The 21,959-nt window shown below is 39.4% G+C and overlaps 2 protein-coding genes across 10 annotated transcripts in view; both read right to left on the bottom strand.

Moving 5' to 3' along the window:
• Positions 1-363: 363 nt before the first annotated feature.
• DONSON (DNA replication fork stabilization factor DONSON) lies at positions 364-9,763 on the bottom strand. 2 transcript variants are annotated; one of them, XM_027100958.1, is made up of 10 exons: positions 8,933-9,763; positions 8,104-8,184; positions 6,757-6,960; positions 5,547-5,725; positions 3,932-4,110; positions 3,217-3,298; positions 3,005-3,109; positions 2,211-2,409; positions 1,277-1,489; positions 364-521 (listed from the first exon to the last, which is right to left on the bottom strand). In XM_027100958.1, exons 1-10 carry the CDS (start codon positions 9,236-9,238, stop codon positions 384-386), a joined length of 1,686 nt encoding a protein of 561 aa, XP_026956759.1. In that variant the 5' UTR covers positions 9,239-9,763; the 3' UTR covers positions 364-383. The 2 variants fall into 2 exon arrangements, with proteins under 2 accessions (XP_026956759.1, XP_026956768.1); XM_027100967.1 differs by lacking the exons at positions 3,217-3,298; positions 3,932-4,110.
• A 128-nt stretch (positions 9,764-9,891) lies between these two features.
• CRYZL1 (crystallin zeta like 1) overlaps positions 9,892-21,959 on the bottom strand; it is a 34,668-nt gene continuing 22,600 nt past the window's right edge. Inside the window, exons 7-13 of one of the 8 annotated variants that reach the window (XM_027100982.1) lie at positions 18,994-19,127; positions 17,819-17,930; positions 15,628-15,726; positions 14,119-14,240; positions 13,192-13,297; positions 10,964-11,009; positions 9,892-10,448 (exon numbers count right to left, since the gene is read on the bottom strand). In XM_027100982.1, coding sequence (XP_026956783.1) covers positions 10,349-10,448; positions 10,964-11,009; positions 13,192-13,297; positions 14,119-14,240; positions 15,628-15,726; positions 17,819-17,930; positions 18,994-19,127 — 719 coding nt within the window. In that variant the 3' untranslated portion in view covers positions 9,892-10,348. Of the gene's footprint in view, positions 10,449-10,963; positions 11,023-13,191; positions 13,298-14,118; positions 14,241-15,627; positions 15,727-17,818; positions 17,931-18,993; positions 19,128-21,959 lie in introns of all 8 variants that reach the window. The other 7 variants (XM_027100991.1, XM_027101009.1, XM_027101026.1 and 4 more) reach the window with 7 other exon arrangements.

Genomic DNA, 21,959 nt, shown 5'->3' with positions numbered 1-21,959 from the left:
GGGTCCAGCTGCTCCGTGGCATGTGGGATCCTCCCGGACCGGGCACAAACCCGTGTCCCCTGCATCGGCAGGCGGACGCTCAACCACTGCGCCACCAAGGAAGCCTGGTTTTTGAAGTTTTTAAAAAGTTTATCTTCATATCTGAATATTTAATCAAAAAAGTAAAAACAAATGTTGATTTTGAAACCTTAATCCTATTTACTGCTTAGTGCATGTAATAAAAGTATTGTAAAAGGTTAATGTTTGTAAACATTTGAGTATTTTTAAAGCTATATTCCTTTAAACTTCCAAAGTGAACTTTAAAGCCAAAGATACAAGTATCTTGAATTTCCTTGCTAGAAGGCTTTTTTCCTCAAAGATTCCTTTTAGGCTTACTTTGGTGTTCAGGATCTCCAATTATAAATGTAGTCACTCATTGCCACATGCCGTAAAGATGATTTCCCCAGTATCGGTGTTTGACTAAGGTGGTCCAGAGTTTTAGGGTGCAATCCACAGTTGGCAAGCTCCTCATGAACAGCATCCTGTGGAAATATGTATGCAAGTCAGTAAAAAGCACTGTCAGAGTCCTTGAACACTGATGAGTTTTTAAAATTACCATGGGCTCTTTGACAAATAGATGCCTTATTCAGTAAGGGCAAATTCATTGTTATCATTATCAATAGAAGCTCATCCTAAGAATTTCTGCATAATGACAGCATCCAAAAATAATAATTTTGGTTATTTTTATAAGTCTGGCAAACGGATAAAAATAGTTTTAAAGGTCTCATTACCTCTAAGTAAAAAGCTATATGTCCAAAATTAAAGGCAGATATGTTGTAAAGCAGCTACTTCAGTTTTATTAAAGTGTGGATACATATCTAGAAACTGCTGGATCACATGAAACAAGCAGCTCATCCCTCCCCGAATCTAAGAAAAAGTTCTATAGAAAAAAAGGCCTATGCAGCTAAATAAACACCCATAATTATTTATTTACTCCCGCCCCCACAGTAAGCAAGCAGGTACTGTTAGGTTCTGGATCTGAGAGAACAATGAAAACTTGCCTTTTGTTTGGGAAGTTCTTTAGTCAGTGTTGAATACAACAGCCTGAATTCATAAAATTTACCTCACACACAAAAATACAGTCATTATCCCTTCCCTCTTAGTAATTGTAATTGATAATATTAAGCAGTACAGTTTAATAACTTGAAACACCAGTTTGGCTCATCATAAATGACTGACTTCATCCATTTAGTTTGAGAAAACTGCAACTAAATGTGTTTACCAGCTGTCTACTTACCTTATCCAGTACTTTATCCTTTGGTGGGCAGATATTAAATACAGCAGTTGGCTCATGTGTATACAGTCCTGCAGAAAATGACCCACTCTGTGAAGATCTGAGTAGCATAGTCATTGAATGTAGAGAATGAGGCATGATAGGACCTGTAATCTCCAAACTAAATTGATCTCTGTATCCAGAAGGAGCTTGTGTCTTCACGTTTACACTTCGCGCCTTCAAAAATAATTTAAAGAAAATTATGGTCATCTCTCAAGCTTTTGTCCCTAACTAAAAATGTGATCAATAACTTCTCATTTGGGTATTCCTCTCTTTAACAGTTAAGGAACAAAAGTAGTTCATAAGACATCAAAAGAATGTTACATGAGTAAAAAATGTTCAGTAATTCTGTTTCCAGCATCCTCTCCTCCAAGTTATGAGGCTGTCAATTTAAGTATTAGTTCTAGAGAATGTAACTTTAATATGGTATCCTTTCTGATTAATGCACTTTCAATGCATAATATTAGGAAAATAAAAATTAGATTCTGTTGCTATTACCTTCAGCATATGTAACACACATGAAAATTACATGTGTAATTCTTCAACAATATGGATATATATTCTTTTCACTTATCCATGATCCAGTTTTTGAGACCACCTATAATTTAACATAACATTCTTGGCTCTATTCTTTCACTGGTTATGAAAGACAAACTTTAAGAAAGCAACTTTTCCTTATGGCAATAATTCAAATATAACTTTTCATATAATTCCTTTGATAATAACTTTATATCAAGGAATTTTTTTACTGGGAGGAAAGAAAAAGAAAATACGCACCATGTAAAAATGTCAGGAGTTACTAAAATACAGAATTTATCGTATCAAAAAAGGAAAAGTATGTCTTTAAAAGCTAGGTTATGAGGATCAGTGTAGAATTTTTTTTTTTTTTTTTTATTACCTTAAGCATTTGCATTGTGGCGCCTCGGAAAGCTATAGGTGATAAGAGGGTTGGTGGAAGTCCTGCCTGGGGACCTGAGGTAGCGATTAAACTCTTACAGTTGATCAAAAAATTTAGCAATGTAAAGGTATTCGTTCCCTTCACCAACACAACAGACTCGGGTCTGTGATCCATTTGTACTTCATGTATCTCTTTACGCCTGGACATGACAATCAAGGAAACTGCAAATGCAAATCCCATACCAAAAGGAACAGCGGTTATCTTAATCCTGAATCACCTGGAACCCTCTTCCCCCACTCCAAACTGGAAATGCTCTTGCTAATCCTCTTCACTGCAATTATAAGGCATCTGAATGATCAAAATGATTTTTTTGACCATCTTAATTAGCTAGAAATTGATACCTAACAAAAACTGATTTCTCCTCTAGTCAAAAATATGTTCCAGTTCCCTCACAAACTTAACCAAAATAGAATATTTTCACTTAAAAAAGTTTAATAATTGTTCATGGCTTTTTGGTACTTAGGGGTTTTTTAATGTCATAATGGAGTATCAGTTTTAATATCTTAAAGATAGTTTAAGTTTATAGTTAAATAAAACTGTCAGTCAGTATTACATTGCTCAAGGGAATTCCCCGGCGGTCCAGTGGTTAGGAATCTGCGCTTCCACTTCAGGGGGTAACTGGTCGGGGAACTAAGTTGGCATGCTGTGTGGCACGGCCAAAAAAAAAAAAAAAATTACATTGCTAACTTAATTCAATGAAAATAAATTCTAGTTAACAGCAACTGAAAGGATACAGCTTGATAGAAAGTACATCTGGTTTTTTAATTTTATCTTGCACACCCATCTCTTCCAGCCAGGAAAAACTTTCTTCTTCATCCTCATCGCTGACTGCTTGCTCCCTAGGAAATTGCTATAGTTAGTCAGGGTTCCCATTTCCTAAAGCTATTTCCTCTACACTGAATCCATAAGTCACCAGATGATGTAAAAGGTTATTTTAATCACATACTCCCCATGTCCCAAGCTTGTTCCAGACGCTTTCCTCTTCTCATGGCCACTTTCTTTTATTAAAGGCAAAGAAAATTCAATACCTACATGAGAAAAGAAAAATGTAACTATGTTTTCTTTAATATAATCTGAAAGAATTAAACAGGCGTGCCCGACTTGTAGAGAGTATATTTGAAAATGAGTTTTTACTCCTGATGTATTAAAGCAGTACTTTTCATGCTTTCTTGACGGCAGCTCACAACACACATATCTCCTTGAAACAAATGGTTCAGGACAATACATAGTCTCACTACATGTGGTACTCTTTCATCAAGTATATACTACTCTATTTCATTTTTTTATAAGGTGCTGAATGAGTCCACTGAATAGATTTCATGACCCACTAATGAGTTGAGCCTCTTTAAAGATCATGTTATCAAAAGGGGGTAGATAATTTGTATTATAAAAGAATTTCTATAGGAGTATATTCAGATTGGGACATTCCAGCTTGATATATGTTTAGAGATCAGAGAAGGGAACACAACTTAAAGCTATGTATAATGGACAGCTTAATTAAACGCTGGAAAAAAAATTTAAAAATGAATAAAATAATTCTTAAAACAATTAGATAAAACTGGTAGAAGATAATTCAACTGCTAAAAGACAGTTCAAATTTTAGCTTTTAAGGAGTGTTTACTATATAGTGTGGTATTCTCACTTTAAACCTATAGTTTTACCTTCGTTTTTCATAGCTTCTCTTATACCTCTAGTCGTAGGAGACATGAGAGCCGTGATTACATCATCTCCTGCTAATCCCGCTGCACGGAAAAGGATAGTAAACTGATAGGTACAAACGTAGAAATAGGGGCAAAGTTTTGTCTTCAGCAGATTATACAGAGAAGTAAAGCTCACACACCTATGAAGAAAAACATTTTTCTTTAGGCATTGTTAAAACTAACTCAACATCTAAAATAGTTTTTGTATAATTTAATTTGATACTCACCTGATTTAAAACACAAATATTACAGATAATGGTCTGAATTTTTGCCATGACATAGAACTTGGCTTTTTAAAGGACTGAAATTGGTCACAGAACTCACTGATGACTTCTAAATACTTTAACGAACAGTGTTTACCATTTAAACACTAGCCATTTTGTCTTTAAACAAAACTTAATTGATAACTGGTTGCTGACTTTTGTTTTTTAAATAAATTTATTTTATTTTATTTATTTTTGGCTGTGTTGGGTCTTTGTTGCTGCGCACGGGCTTTTCTCTGGTTGCAGCAAGCGGGGGGCTACTCTTTGTTGCGGTGCGTGGGCTTCTCATTGCAGTGGCTTCTCTTGTTGCGGAGCACGGGGGCTCTAGGTGTGCGGGCTTCGGTAGCTGCGGCACGCGGGCTTCAGTAGTTGCGGCCCGCCGGCTTAGTTGCTCCGCGGCATGTGGGATCGTCCCGGACCAGGGCTCGAACCCGTGTCCCCTGCATTGGCAGGCAGATTCTTAACCACTTCGCTACCAGGGAAGCCCTGGTTGCTGACTTTTTTAAAGCTTTTTTTTTTTTTGCGGTATGCGGGCCTCTCACTGTTGTGGCCTCTCCCATTGCAGAGCACAGGCTCCGGACGCGCAGGCTCAGCGGCCATGGCTCACGGGCCCAGCCGCTCCGCAGCATGTGGGATCTTCCCAGACCGGGGCACGAACCCGTGTCCCCTGCATCGGCAGGCGGACTCTCAACCACTGCACCCCCAGGGAAGCCCTGGTTGCTGACTTTTAATAAGTACCTTCCACTGATGGGAAGGGAAGCAGCTACTGGCAAAAAGTATAACAACGTTAAAGAATTAGGTCTCTATATATTTATCAAACACTTATATATATATTCCACAACTACGTAAAGAGTGAACAAGAGCTGGGAATTCCCTCCCCATCTGGTGGTTAGTACTCTGCGCTTCCACTGCAGGGAGCATGGGTTCGATCCCTTTGGTCAGGGAACTAAGATCCCACAAGCCGTGCAGTGTGGCCAAAAAAAAATTAAAATTAAAAAAAAGAGTGAATAAGAGCTAAAAAAAGTAAACAATTAACATTTTTTTTCTTTTTGGCTGCACCACGCAGCATGTGGGATCTTAGTTCCCTGACCAGGATTGAACCTGGGCCACAGCAGTGAAAGCGCCAAGTCCCAACCACTGGACCGCCAGGGAATTACCCAAAAGTAAACAATTTAAATGTTAGTTATTACAGTTTAAATAAAATAATTCAGAAGGACACAGAAATCCATCTACTACTGCTCATCTCCACATCATAAATAAAATAAGGAGAAAATACTGCGAAAAGGGGTTGCACAAATTTTTACTAATCTTACCAGTCACTCATTAAAATGTGTTGCAGGGTTTCATCATTTGACCAAGGGTTTGTCTTTCCAGCCATTTTTCTGTCAGCTCCAATACGAGGGAACAATGGTAGCCAAGACAAGGCAGGGTGGAGCCAATAGATAAGGCTCTGCTGGAAGGCACAACGGAGCTCAGTGGAGAGTTTGGGATCCTAAAATACAAAGATGATATTGGACAGTTCTTGCCCCAGTAGAAATACAGAATTTAATTAAAAAGACACTGAATATACCAAACACTTATTCTCAGGATCTTTACTGCTTCCTGTAAGAAAGTGTTAATAACTGTTACAGGGGCTAAAATGTAGTTTATTATTGTTTGGGAAAACCTTCCTTCCCAGCCATTACAGTCTGTTAAACCACATACCAGAAGGGATGCTTAGACGCAGATGGGAATATTCGCCTGTCTCTACCATCCTTGAGAACAGTGACTATCACTCTTTATCACCGGGGCGGGTGGTGGTGGTGGGGAGTGGCGGCTGTGGCGGTGGTAGGTGGGTGGCTGGATGTGTGTGTGTGTGCGTGCGTGTAACACTATATTCAACCCCCTCCCCTCATAGCACTGTTTCAAAAGTAGCCAATAAAAACCGATAATCCCAATCACAAATCATATGGATCTATTTATCAAAAAAGATGTACCAAGGCCTCTTTCAGGTAATCTCTTTTAACCTAGTTTGAGTTGATGAGCTGCTTGAAAGTAATGCAATTACATTTCTCTAAAACCTTTCTAGCCACTCATTAACTCTTGTAAATTTACAACAGACCATCACCCAGGTGGTAAGAATTAGTGCATTTAAAAAATACAGTATACATTATGTGAGAAAACCAGTAAAATAACCAATCTGTCTTTGCAATCCTACTCCTCAATTGCTTTTCATTTCCTTATGTTTTCTTTCTCAAAAGGCCTTAGAAAAGGCCTTAGAAAAGGATAGTGTAGAATTAGTCCTGCCTGCAGCAGTGACTAATTCTCAGAACAGGTCTATAAATTTAACAGGCAGTTACTAAATCTGATTTAAAAAACAGTATGAAAGCAGCATTTGGGAAACAAAAAATTTCCCAAGTCTCTGTGTCTTTAAATGTCAAAAGAAAAACTTAATGGAAGGAAATATCTCTGATATTTTGCAGAGAAGTACATTTTACACTTAATTTGTTACTTTTAAGCATAGCTATTTTCTTACAGAATTACCTGTATACTTTGAGGCAAAGTAACTTCTGTTGCCCTACAATGCTGGATGACACCTTGAGCCTCTTCCTGTGCTTTCAAATGATCTGCCCAGGTAAAGGGTTGAGAAGAGGCGAAAAGGAGTCGAGTTTTAATACTCCAGTCCACAGGTAACTCAGTACTTTCTGAGGACGGAATATCAGATTCGGAGAATGATACATGAGGAGTCTTTCAGAAAACAAAGAACACAAAAATTAGTAGAGTACCATGGAAAAAACCCCTTCAATCTATAGAATTCATCAACTAACATACTCATGACCACTGAAATTTCAAAATGTTATGAACGGTACCATAAATAACACTGAACATATACTACACACTGTGAAAGAGTCTGGAAAGAGCCACACTAAACCATTAACAGTGATGTTATCTCTGGAAAGTGGGAATTTCTTGTTGAGGCTGGTGGAAGGGCAGGTTTCACTTTTTAGTTTATTATAGTTCTATATAGTTTAGTTACAAGAGACATACTATTTTCACGATCATGATTTAAAAACATCTACTATTGATACTGCTATCAAAGCAGAAATCTTCCAAGTATTTTTTAAAAAGCACTTTTTAAGCCTCTAAAACTCTGGAACCAGGTCTAAGTTGCTCTTGCAGGTAACTTAGGTTGGGTTCTTAGAGGCCATATTTAAGAAGCATTTGCCGACCTCAAAAATTCCTCCCCAACTGTTTTGCTGTCAAGTCAGTATTCTCCACGTTACAATAATTCTTCTAGATGACATTATTAAAAAATAACGGGGAAGAGGGAACTATTTCCAAGAGACCCAAAGGCCATTTATTTGCAAGGAAGGGAGACTGGGTCTTGGGAACTCTTCTAGCCTGCTCCCATTAGGACAATCTATGCATTTGTTAAACTATCACGAAAGAAGCAGCTGAGGAATGGAATCAAGAAGCGTTTCTGTGTGTATGGTGGTGGTAGGGAGGTTCAGTGATATACCACAACCTGTGGAACTAATTTGGGGATTTGGTTTGAAGATGCAGTGAAGGATGAAGTTCAAAAAGCAGCTGAGCCTGGAGGCACTGGCTCTGAGTGATGAGCTGGAGTTGTCACTACCTACAGAAGAGCGTGAAAACTGTTGGGGGCAGAAAGAAAACCCACATCTACGCCTGCTTTGGCACTGGTGCCATTATAAACATTACCACAACATAAAAGTCCTTTACCAAGGCTGACGCCTGCCATCTTTTCAACCCTGGTAGAGATGATCACTTGGGGCTCTCTGTGAAACTATTTTCCAAGTAAAACACTTCTGAGAAGTATACACTTATGTTATAAGAATATACACTCTAATGACATTTAAAAAGTATTACCTGGGGTAATTCAGTAACGGCTGTTCTTTCAGGAATCTTCTCTTCCCAGAGCAAATCATTTTCTTGATTAGAATCTAAAAACTGAGGTTAAAAAATGGTCCTTTTAAATTATAAATGATGCTGGAGTTCGCTTTAAACATGTAGACCTTCACCTGGCATACAAGTTTCTCAGCAAGTGCAGGAATTCACGTGAGCGCAAATCAGTATAACACAGGATTTCACTTGTTTTGTGCCTGAACTTTACTATCAAAATGGACCAAGAAAAGGGCAGGTGATTTGCGCAACTAAGAACTCAGTAATCAATAATCTCAGTTCAAAAGATCCAAAAGGTTGTGGGGTAAGACAAATACTAGTAAATTCTGACCCCATCAATACTCAACATTCCCCCAACCCCAGAACAATTCTGAGCATGTGAGAAGGCAGGCACTGAATCACGCAGGAAAGAGGGTCCTGTAACCTTCCCATCAAACGGTGGCCTTCCAGGAGTAGTGCCAGGATTACTCGAAGCTCTCTTCCCACTGATCTCCAACCCCCCACCAGACGGCTGCAGCCCAAACTCCCCCGCCGCGCGCCGGGCGGGGCGGCGGGGTCCACTCCTCAGGATGGGAAGGCCCCGCAAGTCCCGCGGCAGCTTGTGAAGCGCACTTCACGCCGCCCCGACCTCGCACGGCAGCCACCCCCAGGGCTCGGGGCCCCCTGAGGCCGCGGGCGGCTTCGGCTTCGCGCCCATTTCGCTCCTGGAACGCAAGAACCCGCCATCTCTACTTCACAGCCGAATCGACCCACGAACTACGAGAGCCCCTCGGCTCCCAGGCACGAAGACACTCACCGGGCCCGGCGCCTCCTGCTGGCCGCGGGACGGCACGCTGGGAGGCTCGGCGGCGGCCCGCGGCCGGTTGTCCAGGCGGGCGAAGGGGTTCCTTCGGGACACGGCCGGGCCGCCGCCGCCTCTGCCCGCTGCCGGGAAAGGGCGGAGGGGCAGCCCGGCCGTCAGGGCGGCGCGGCGGGTCGCCGGCTCGGGCCGCTCCTCGGTCGGAGAGGCGGCCCCAAGGCTCCGGCCCCTTTTCCGTCGGAGCCGCAATGTCTCTGGCGGCCTTTTGAAACTGGGCGAGTAGCCGGGCACCGACAGTGCCATCACGCGCCTCGGAGGCCGAGGACCCGACCCGCAGCAACCCCTGGCGCTTCCCGCGCGCCGCGGCCCCGCCCCGACGTAGCCCCGCCCTCGCGGCGTCTGTCGGCGCGTGTGCCGTACGGCGCTCGCGAGGCCCCGCCCCCGGCTGTGTTCCTCTGAGGCCGAGGGCACGAGAGGGCCCTGGGCCTCGCCGGACGCCGCGTTGGCGGTCTGGTTGGGTCCTCGGCTGTAGTCGGGTCGCCGGGTGCTAGGTGGCTGGGAAGCACGCGGTCCTGCGCACCGGAATAGATGAGCGCTGTTCAAATCCGCAGCAGGGTGTGATGAGCCCCAGGCACGGCGCCAGGATGAAAACGAAACGTCACACTTGAGCTGCCCCTTCGATAAGCTTCCAGAGCGCAGCGGCGACGTCCAGAGCTGGAGGGGGACCTGGGCCTCCTTCCCCTTCCCCCGAAACAGAGAGCCCCAACAGGAAATCAGCACGCCGGCTACGCAAGCGCAGTCTCCCGCCCCGCTTCCCAAGCATCGGCACTGCAGCCTTCCACGCAAACACTGCAGTGGTCACGGACGAGTTACCGTGATGCTCCCGTTCGATCCTGAGGAAACCCTGGAGTGAATGAATATTTGAAAAAAAAATTTAGCTTTCAATGGGCTAGATCCTTTGAGACTTGAAAATATATTCAAAGTATTAAATTACGACAGCAAAGGATGTTAAGGAAGGGGTTGAGAATGGAGTTGATAACAAAAGTAATGTTATTTTGACATAGCAAGACTCCAACAGCTTTATCAGAGTAGCGTGGCTTCTGCTGAAAGCAGTCTTCTTCATGTAAAGAATTTTATAAGAGGCAAATATATAGGAACAATAATTTAAAAGGCTTTCAGAATATTCCCTTTAGATGTTAAATTTTAGAATTGTCTTGACCCGTCTGTACGTTGTTTCCAAATACTTTTCAAATACTTCAGATAACTCTGAGCATCGTGTCTCAGCAGGAAAACGTGCTTAAAAACGTAAAAATTTGCTTTTATCTTCCTTGACTTTTCTGAGCAATTTGCAAGGAAACTCTGGCTTCAATACTGGAATAGGTTCATCCAACTGAGGTCTGAGAAAGAACAAAATTAAAATTGAACAACTTGCTTCTTTCTTCCTTGATTTTTCTGAACAACTTCCATGGTAACTTTTGCCTCGTATAGTGGAATGGGTTCATCCAACTGAGGTCTGAGGAAGAATGAAATTATTAGAAATGTCTAGTTAAAGATGAACAGAGCACACAGCATAGTAGTTTAAAGTTGCTATAGTTCAACTCTATTACTTTAAATCAAATTTGTCCATTTCCACTGTTAAAAGCAGTTAAATTTTGAAGGGGGGAAAATACCTATTTTATGCATTCTCTCTTTTTTGATAAACAGATCCAGCTGAAAAAAAAATTGTACTTTCTTGTCAACCTGTAGGTTATTTCAAGTTGCTTTGGGAGGGGTGATGAGGATAAGCAAAGGGTGAGGTACAGTATGGAATGGAGTAAGGAAAACTAACGAACCACGTCTATCTTAGGGAATGCGTACTGGTGTATATACACTTCGAGAAATACTAAAGAGCAGCTATTTATCTAAGCAAAATAATAAAATATGGAGGCAAGAGGTGTACTGAGAAAGCGGAAACACAAATGGGAATGCCCATTTTATCTCCTGGAAAATAGAAAAATAAACGAACAATAATTTGGTCACTTAGCATACCTAAAAACACCAGTTGATAACTTCTCCATCACATCTTTTAAGATACGTAGCTGGAAAGACTGTTAAGGTGGCAACGTAAAGGAGAGAGGAGTAAATAAAACCATTTGATAAGCAGAAGGTACTAGGCAGGTCACCTATTTTTTTTTTTTAATAGAAATTCTGTAAGCTGTCATGTTTACCTCTAAAACAGGAAAATGGGGGAACTGATTTGAGAGAGACGGTGACATAATAGAGCCTAAACTTCTAAGGACAAGAGATGAAAGAAGCCTAATGCCTGTCATAAGTAATGACTAGTGTTATCCCAAATGGATGGTAACAGAATGGGGTCAGGGTTTCATTTTAGCGCCACTTATGTTATTTTTAGTTAAAAAACAATTTTAGCACTTATCTCTCTTACTTTGGGTGCACATTTATTTATTAAACCAGCTAATAAATACATATGCAGGAAAGTTAATAATCTGTGTGTGTAATATATGCCACTAAGAGAATTAAAAAGCAGGGTAAAATTTAAAACTCTAGTCATTTACTTGAAATTATAATATTAGAACTGAGAGTCTATATAACTGCTAGTACAGGAGAATTATTTATGGCATATAATCACACAACTGGAAGGAGACTGCTATGTTAAATCACAAGCAGCAACTGGCTCATGTGTGATGCAACTGAGGGGGTGTGCACAAGTGAGGACTGAAGTCTGATTCAGGAAGTTTAACATTTCATATGAACATGGCACGTTTCAGTATGGTCCATGGATTTGTCAAATAGGTTAAAATCTCATGGTGGGGAGAAAGGGGAGCAGGTGAGAGATTTAAGTTATTAAGTAACGCAGGCTTAGCAGCCAGGCTACCTTCTGACATGAAAGATTCAAAACATACTAACTTATGTTACTTTTAATACATGGTCTCTGTCATTAACATCCCATGGTATTCTTGATAATTACAATGTTATTGAATGTGTCATTATTTAAAGTTGAAATTTAAAGAATTCTTTTAGAAAGTTGAAAATTAAGTTTATTTTCCAAATTTAATATGAAAATATTTAATCAGAAATACATTAAACACACACATTCACTACATTAAGGGGACGTTCTGGTTTTGAAATGTGTACTCTTTAAAACTCAACATATGCAGTATACTAATTAAATATTATTCAACTATTTGAAAGCTCTGTATTAAGTCTGCCATTGCTCTTTGAGGAGGCTGGCCTTTGTACACGTCACGCATTTGTAACAATGCACATTTAATAAAAATAAAGAATGATATTCAGTGAGACAAACATACAGTTGTGCAAGTCTCTTTCTTCACGCACAATTATATTCTATTAAGTAATGAGAACTTATTTTTTATCCACTATATTAAAGTTTTTACCAAGTACAGCTGCCTTTAAAACAGGCGTCTTAGAAATAAAACCTTTATTCTTAAGTTGACCCTGCTCTAAAGAGGTTTGGACCTTTCTTTTGGAACTGCTCTCATATTCTCAAGAAAACTCTTCATTACTTTTACCAAAATGATCGATTTCATTCACTAGATTTGTTACTGAATCACTTCCATTTAAAAAAATCAAACCCATCTTCATTTGATGAAGATTTCCTAGTATTGATATTCTTAAAAACACCCCACATGGGACTTCCTTGGTGGTCCAGTGGTTAAGACTCTGCCCTTCCAATGCAGGGGAGGTGGGTTCAATTCCTGCTCGGGGAACCAAGATCCCACAAGCCGTGCAGCCAAAAAAAACTCGCCAAAAAACAAAAAAACCCCCACAAACTCTTAATTTTGATAACTATTCTGAAATGTTTAACACAATGGCACCACCATAGGAGTAAAGACGCAGCCTGTCAAAGTGATCTGTAATTTCCATAATGCCGGGTTAAAAACGAAGCAAACTCTTCCATGTATTCTATAGTTTCTCATTCAGAAACGAGCGAGACTGCCTGGGTGTGATTCCTGTCCTGCCACTTGCTAGCTACATCCTTAGGCATGTACTAACCTTTCTGTCCTTCAGTTTCTTTACCTGTGACACAGGGATAATGTAGTACTTAACTTTCACAGGGCTGTTTTAATATTTAAATAAATTAATACCTATAAAGCACTGGGAACACTGTTTGGCATGTTCAATGAAAGTTAGTTGCTATTATTATTAATTATTATTATTATTATTAAAGAACTTAATGATGAGAATACAAGGTAAATTTCAAGCCAGAAACTCAAGTCAGTAGAAAAAAAGGATATAAAGATATTTTCCCTGTTGTACATTTGACAAATTCCAAACTTCATCATTAAGGAAAGCCACCGTCGCTCCCTTGAGGTAAAGGCAGTGGCTATCTGGAGGATCCAGCTTGGATAGAATGCACAAAGAATGATCAGTTACTGTGAGTTTAATAGCAGAAGAATGATTGGCATCTTCAGCCAGAAAAGCTTTTACACAAATTAAATAATACCCAAATCACAAATAATCAGCACACAAACTTTAATAATAATATGTATACTATAATGTTTTCTTTTCTAATGCATTGTCCAAAATGATGAAACAGCAAGGTCAAATGCAAGGCCAATCTAGAGGTGATGAAGCAGTAGTAGGTATATGTGTGCGGGGGTGTGTGAGAGAGAGATATTTCTCGTTGCTACTCACCAGTCATCTTCATGAGGAAGTTGGAAAATTGGTGAAGATTGGTACATGAGAATTATGGTATTTGCATATCAACCATGATAAAAATACTTGAATTGAATTTTGTTGAGAAATGTAACTTTGGAAGACAATGTGTATACACACACATACACACACACACACATATATAGTAAATTATAATTTGAATTAGGAAATTGTCATAATTTTATATAGAAATATTTTAAGTATATGTCAACAAGAATGTTTGTTACTAAGGAAAAAAATCTTATTTGAAACACTATTAAAAAATTCATGTCACTACTTCCAAACCACTAAATAAAAGTTAAATGAACTCCTTTGCTAAGCACTATATTTCAACATTTGGCCAACAGCTAGAAGTTAAAACAAATAAAGCTACATTTCTTTAAAAATAGGATATAATTCAGAATTTATACAAATTTAGCCACATCTTGCTAAAAGACTTAAGCATTATTCTTTGTTAATTGCATCCTTTTGGTGTATCAGTAATGCTTTATTGTTTCTGATAATACCTGCAGGTTTTCTTCTGTCGTTACCCAGTGGCCTCCAACACCAAGAAGGGTGATGATATCATGTTTATGTGGTAGTAGTTGTAATTTTACAGCTGGTTCATCATCTTTACTATATAATCTCACTTACAAAGGATTTGTTTAAAGAGAGAGAGGGAGAGAGAGAGAAAATGTATTTTATAGTAATCTGATAAAAATTTATTCTTCAAACTAGTTCTCTTTACTTTTTAATGTAGTAACAAGGAAGCATTTTGTATTCAGACACTTAAAATATATTTTTTGCATTAAAACTGGTCATACACTTTAGATTTAATTATAAGTGATATAACTAAAGATAAAGTCTATTTTAATTAGAAAATCAGGCAAGATAACATAGCACATAACTAAGTCTGATAGTTTCAATCATAACATTGATAGCTTAACACTTTGGGAAAAGTTGACTTCTGAGTAAGGAACTCAGATTCAAGACAGTCATACTGGGACTTCCCTGGTGGCACAGTGGTTAAGAATCCACCTGACAATTCAGGGGACACAGGTTTGAGCCCTGGTCCGGGAAGATCCAACATTCCGCGGAGCAACGAAGTCTGTGCGCCACAACTACTGAGCCTGCGCTCTAGAGCCCGCGTGCCACAACTACTGAAGCCCGCGTGCTTAGAGACCATGCTCCATAACAAGAGAAGCCACCACAATGAGAAGCCCGCGCACTGCAATCAAGAGTAGCCCCGGCTTGCTGTAACTAGAAAAAGCCGCGTGCAGCAACAAAGACCCAATGTAGCCAAACAAACAAAAAAAAGACAGTCATATTTTGACATAATTATTGAAATGTCCATTTGAAAAGTTAATGAAGTATACATTCACTTCCACTGAAAGATTTTTCTGAGTTAATTTCGAATCTTGAAAATACTGGCTAAAAAGGAATACATATGGTCATAGCTGTATTCATTACGATTCTTAGGATAGAAGATAAATTCTAACGAAGTATAAACAGAATCCCTTTGCAGGCTTGTGAAACCTGTTCTTTAGGTGTGATGGCACTACCTAAGAGTGTAAAGATTAGGTGTTAAGTAGATATTGGTTAAACTACAGAAGTTCAAGCAAGGTGAAAATGCAACAAAATTCTGTGCACTTTCCAAACAAGGACTGCAGAAGTCTACCATCCAATAGAGGGCAGCCATACATAGCAGAACTGACTAATTAAGCAACTGGCTGAGACCTGAACTAATCTAGGAACCACTGAGGAGATCATGTCTGCAGATTTCTTGTAGAGATACTTAAAGTCCAATGCCTACACTTTAAAAGGCAAGTATGTTCTCTCTTCCAGACAGTGCTTACAATGGGAATAAAATGAAGAAGCGCCAATTTAAATAGAAAAGTTCAAAAATAAAAAAAACGCTACACATCAATTTAATAATATATAAATAAATACTTCCTGGTTATATATTTTTTTCCCCCAGGAATTCACCCATCACAATAAAAAAACTACAGAGACTACTGATGTAGTAAAGTACCCACCTCCAGCATCTAGGACAATATCTACTCCAAGGCCACCTGTTTCTTCTAAACAGCTTTCAGCAACCTGGGCTTTCCCATTGGACACATCGATCACTCGGGCTGTAAAGGACAGGAAGTCAGGCAATCTGTGTGTGATCAACACAACTCAGAGAAGAAGAGAAAGAAAAGCAAATAAATATTTCTTCTCTGAAATGAATTAAATGGTTGAAGCAATTACTGAATCAAATTATACTTTTTCTAATCTAACCAGTATTGCTAAGGATCAATTTAAATGAAGGAACTGGTATATTCAATAAAATAAAAATATGAGCATTTTGTGGATAATGTGTCCCAACGTTGGTTTGTTGACACAGAGGATTGTTCTTTACAGCTAATGGATATTTTGCCAGAACTGAGAATCTCTAAACCACAGAGGTACATATATATGAAGATGTGGACTGAAAGATTAAGCAATTTCTTAAGTATGTTCAGATTTAATAGAGTTTAGAGCTAAAAAGTACAAAGATATATTTATGTGATTTGGTACTTCTCTGTTAGAGGCCGTTTTAACCTTTCTCAGTCATGGAGATCCCAGCCCACACCCGCATCTCCCGACTTTGCCCTCCAAAACAAAAAAAAATCCCGAAGGTGAAAAAAAACCCAGGATTATTTGAAGCAGGGTTAGTAAAAATTAAACTAATTTTAACTGGTTGCTTTAATGTGTTAATACAACAAGCCAGTGAGAGAACTAAGAAAAAAAATCTCAATTTGAATTGGCAAACGAAGACACATGTTTATATTTCATTTTTGTATCTTTTAACACCTTCTCAGTAAAGAGAATTCCTCTCAGAGATTCTCAGATTGGAGGTGTTGTCCAGTGGTGACTGAAGTCTCGGGGGATGGAGGTGAGGGTGGGGGGACTCGAGGGAAAGGGGGCTGAAGCACCTCAGAAGGGCAGGGTTAACCAAGAGGAAACCGCTCCCTTCAACAATACTATTCATGCTACCCACCCCCTTCCATTTTCAATCTCTCTTCTACCTTTTTTTTCTTATTTTCCTCCTTTCTCCAGCCCGTTTTAACCTTCCTTCCATTTCTTGGTTATCTCTGCCAGAAGCATAACATAACTATGGAAATAACACAGGCTTTACTATTAGGCAGGCTTGGGTTCAAATTCCATTCCAGGCCTAGTGGTACATCTAGTGGTACATCCTTGGACAAGCTAAATTCTGAGATGCTGTTTCCCAGTTAGTTGACACTGGGTTGTTGAGGATTTAAGGAATTATCATCCATATTAACACTCAATGAACCTTACTTTCCTTCCTGCCTGCCCCTCACTTACACTCTGTTCATCTTCTTTTCTCTTCATCTGTTAAACTCCAACATTAATTCAGTTAACTCCAGTCTGTAAAATTCCATTCCTATCTTTCTTCTCTTCTTTTTCAATCTCTATTTTCTTTCTCCTTTCCATATTCATCACTATTCGTATACGTTCAATCTTTTCAAGAGTTCCCCAGCCTCTACCATGTCCTATTTATCCTAAACTATATCTGACCTGGGTTTCTGTGTAAGTGGCTCATCTCCCTTCCTAGTGTATCACAGGAAACAGACAAATTTAGAGGCATATCACTGGGTAAAAGAGGTTGAGAAACATGAAAAGTGATGCAAAAATATATTGATTTATTGACTAAAACCAAAGAGGCATCAGGTGTTTCTCAACCGTGTCAAAGTTCACCTAATTCAAACTTGGGTGAGTTGGTAACAATGAGGCAAAGAAGAAAAAACACTGAAAAATGTAGGTTTAAGAAACAAATCATTAAAATTTAAACTATAACTTATGTAAACTTGGACTTAGCACAGATACTAAGTGCATTTTTTAAATGACATGCATTTGGCATTTTGCAGTTTGTTGGTTGTTTTTTTTTTTTTTTTTTTTGCGGTATGCAGGCCTCTCACTGTTGTGGCCTCTCCCATTGCGGAGCATGGGCTCCGGACGCGCAGGCTCACCGGCCATGGCTCACGGGCCTAGCTGCTCCGCGGCACGTGGGATCTTCCCGGACCGGGGCACGAACCTGTGTCCCCTGCATCGGCAGGCGGACTCACAACCACTGAGCCACCAGGAAAGCCCTGCAGTTTGTTTTACAAGTGCAGTTTTTAAGGTGATACCTCTTCAAAATTTTATGTTTTAAAGTCTGTGTTGAGTACTATTACCCACCTATAGAAGGCCTACATCTTTCAAGACACTGCTTGTCTTCAAGGCTGCACGCTGTTGAAATCACTTTGGCTCCTCTATGGTGTGCTAACTGAATAGCTATTGTTCCAAGTGCCTGTGTGGAAACAAATACACGATGGTGTTATAGATATAGGGCAGAGGCCGTATCTAATTCATTTTATAGGTCGTTTAATAAACTGTAATAGATTAGTGCTACCTCAGTATATTTTAAAATGTTGTCTGATAGAAAAAGAAAAAAATACGGATAAGTTTAGAAGTGGAAACATTTGACACACTCTTCCTCAAGAGGGGTGGTGGAAAAGCTATGTGTGCCACAGGCTCTCAGCCAGTCTGACTGCAAGCAGCACACAATTTCAAGGACAGAGGCCGAATTCAGAACACGGCCTTGGAATGAGATAAATGGGCCATTAAGGGCCTTGCCAGCATGATGTACTAAGCTAATTATATAATATCAATACATATGCAAGTCCAGCAACCTCAACTTCAAAAGTTCCATCCTTTTGCTGACCTGTGGAGTAAGTTCAGGGAAACACTACTATCCTGATGTAGGACATAAGGATGAAGCCAATGCTGAAGACAGTTCTGCCTTTTTTTCAATGAAAAGCAGGGGAAAAAGCATTTTCATCAACAGCCAGTTAGAAAATAAAACTATAAAATCACCCCAAGTTTTGTGACATTTTTCTATTATAATTATATTTTATGTAATCTCTTTTAGTATCTTGAACTATATTTTGAAGATGTATGTAATATGTTTAAATTAGCACAGTTTTGAGCTTGTGTGATCGATCTATAAATGTAACACCTTAATCACATAAGTGTAAGTATGAGGGATATGATACAAAATTGGCAGGGAGTCCTGGGGTCTGGCTTCAGACTATGAGCTATTTCAGGCTTTGTGTAACAGACATGAATAAAAATGGCTTGTCTGCTTTTTTAAAGTACTAGCAGATTCAAAGTAAAAAGAAACTAAACACAGTAATGCTAACTTTTATCTCCTTGATAAAAGTTGCTTATTTTAGAAAATGGGAGTTTGGTAAATGTATCAGTGAATAAGCTAACTGGCAACAAATTATATTAGCAAATGGATGGCCCATTTCTCAATTCCCTAAGTTTATTTGTATTTTGGTCTGTTTCTTAACAAAACCATTAGCACCTACACTTGCTCCGTCCATTATCAGCACTGACTTTCCAGGAGAGAGATGAGAAAGATAATGCAGAGCTGTATAGGCTCGTACTCCATCCCGAATGGTTCCAGCAGCTTCTGTCCACGCAACTTTTTCTGGTTTGTGAACTACCACAAAGAAAAAGAGGAAACAATCTGTTAGCAAGTCCCATTAGATCTGCTTCCTGGATTTGTTTCCCTCCATCTCTGCTCCCACCATGGCCCTGGTCCAAGCCTACTTCTAGTATATCTCACCTACATTACAGTTTCTCTGTTTCCATTCTTACCCATGCATACTCCACTTTCAGCATAGGAGTGTGTGTGTGTGTGTGTGTGTGTGTGTGTGTGTGTGTGTGTGTATTTTTTAAATGTTTTATTGTTAAAGTAAAATGTATGCAGAGAAGTACACGAAATAAAGTACAGCTGGATGAATAAATATGAAGTAACCACCATCCTGGTTGAGAGAGAGGACACAGCCCTCACGCCAACAGCCTCGCCTCTCCGGCCAGAGACGTTTTTTTTTGTTTGTTTTTTTGTTTTGTTTTGTTTTTTTGCGGTACGCGGGCCTCTCACTGTTGTGGCCTCTCCCATTGCGGAGCACAGGCTCTGGATGTGCAGGCTCAGCGGCCACGGCTCACAGGCCCAGCCGCTCCGCGGCATGTGGGATCTTCCCGGACCAGGGCACGAACCCGTGTCCCCTGCATCGGCAGGCGGCTTCTCAACCACTGCGCCACCAGGGAAGCCCCAGAGATGTTTTTTAAAAAAATTGAGATATAATTGACATCAGAGGTCACCACCATTCTAATGTATTTTCTTATTCACCTTCATAGTTTAATAACTCAAGTATCCATTCCTAAACAATATAATTTTGTTTTGCCTGTTTCTGAAATTTATCTAAATGCAATTGTACCATACACATTTTTTCTTTTTTGCTGAACATCGTTTTTTAAGACACATCCTTTCTTGTTACATGTGGCTATAGTATAGTGCTTCCATTTTTTTTTGTTGTTTTTTCGGTACGCGGGCTTCTCACTGTTGTGGCCTCTCCCGTTGCAGAGCACAGGCTCCGGACGCAGGCTCAGCGGCCATGGCTCACGGGCCCAGCCGCTCCACGGCATGTGGGATCTTCCTGGACCGGGGCACGAACCCGTGTCCCCTGCATCGGCAGGCAGACTCTCAACCACTGCGCCACCAGGGAAGCCCAGTGCTTCCATTTTTGATGTCTTATGGCAACATCAAATTTCATAGAATGGATTGGTTATCCACTCTCCAGTCAAGGAACATTTGTGTTTTTTTCCCATTTTTGGTAGTTAAGCATTCTTAACTAAGAATGCTCTTGTATAAAAGTTACTCTTACACTGGTACACAGGTTTTCTCCAGGATATTTACTGAGGAATGGAAATCCCAGCTCCAGGATATATTACCTTCAACTTTATATTTCCAAAGTGGCTGTATGAATTTACTCTCCCACAGCTGCTGTTGTGAACATCCTTGTCAACCCTGGTATTATACATTTTTGCCCATCATATGGATGTGTAATGGTTTCTTACATGTGATCTTATTGATAATTTGCTTTCCCCTGACGACTAATGAAGTTGAGTACCTTTCTGTGTTTGTTGGCCATATGGAATTCCCTTTGTGAAGTGACTGTTCAAGTGTTCTATTAATTTTTCTATTGTTGTTGACTTTTTCTTATTGATTTGTAAAAATTCTTAATATATTCTAGATGAGTCATTTGCTTGTTTATGTGTTATAATTATTTTCAACTTTATGGCTTCTCTTTTCAATCTCTTTAGTGGTGTCTTTGAAAAACAGAAGTGTCAGAATGATCTTTTAAAAACATAAATGACATCCTAACACTTCTGTGTTTAAAATTAATCAATGGCTTTCTATTGCACTTGGAACAAAATGCAAACTCCTAATATACTGTAATTTAAGCCATATTAGCTTTATGTTTTCTGACCATTAAGCTGCTCTTTAATATGTTTATTTAATTTTTATTGTTTTTATGTTGTACACTGAATGTGATTTTTTTCACAGTATAGGCAATACTTTCTCATTTTACCTACAATCAAGTTTATAACACTTTCTGTAGTCTTTACCAGGACTATTTTTCCTCTTATGTCAATAGATTCAGATGGGTTAGCATGGCCAGTCAGCATTGAATTTACCAACTAATTAGTGCCATCTAGTGGGGAAGCAAAGCATCCAAGCACATGATGAAAATGTTCAGACAGACAAGCAAGGCATTAAAAGAGTAAAACAGGGGATATCTCACAGTACTTTATTCCTCACCAAACTCAAGATAGCTATTTTCCCACTTTTACTGATTATGAAATGGGGTTCAGGGTAATTAATTTGTCTGAGGCCACAAGTTTCAAAGTCTGACTTTAAAGCCCATCTACTCTAACAGTGCATGTTCAATCTATGTAAAATTTATTTATATGGAATTTTTTGGGAACATCTTTCATCGTAAGAATTGGGACTACCTATACTTTCATTAGGAAATAACAAATTCAGTGCTTAAAAAATTCTAACAGTAATAAAACTACATTTAAGATTGCAGAGGCTTTAAAATTACATGGTTGGACATGGTTTAACGTTGAGATCCTTGCTTTTGTGTTAGGTGGTACACAAGTGTTTATTATGTCATAAAAACTAAGAAAATAAATAGAAGAGAGCCATGTATGGATCAATAATAACAGTATGTCAGAGCCCAAGAATTACAATTTCAATTCTTTCTACCTTAGGTCCAAAGGAATAATGCTGAAAATGTGTGCCAATTTTTTAAAAATTTAACTTTTATTTTATATTGGAGTATAGTTCACTCACAACATCGTGCTTGTTTCAGGTGTACAGCAAAGTGATCCAGTTATACATATACATATATCCATTCCTTTTCATATTCTTTTCCCATATAGGTCACCAAAGAATACTGAGTAGAGTTCCTTGTGCTATACA

This window comes from Aethalodelphis obliquidens, unplaced genomic scaffold (assembly GCF_003676395.1).
Source record: "Aethalodelphis obliquidens isolate GAN/ISIS:26980383/991018 unplaced genomic scaffold, ASM367639v1 scaffold1, whole genome shotgun sequence".
In the NCBI taxonomy this organism is placed as follows: Eukaryota; Metazoa; Chordata; class Mammalia; order Artiodactyla; family Delphinidae; genus Aethalodelphis; species Aethalodelphis obliquidens.
This window is presented reverse-complemented; position numbering and strand designations above follow the sequence as displayed.

Bases quoted from the DNA above. Each gene is read 5' to 3' on its own strand.
- DONSON (XM_027100958.1), bottom strand. From the start codon at position 9,238: ATGGCACTGTCGGTGCCCGGCTACTCGCCCAGTTTCAAAAGGCCGCCA. The intron at 8,185-8,932 runs GTGAGTGTCTTC...TTTTAACCTCAG, and splicing joins AGCAGGAGGCGCCGGGCCCG to TTTTTAGATTCTAATCAAGA. The intron at 3,110-3,216 runs GTATGTGATTAA...GCAATTTCCTAG, and splicing joins ACAAGCTTGGGACATGGGGA to GGAGCAAGCAGTCAGCGATG.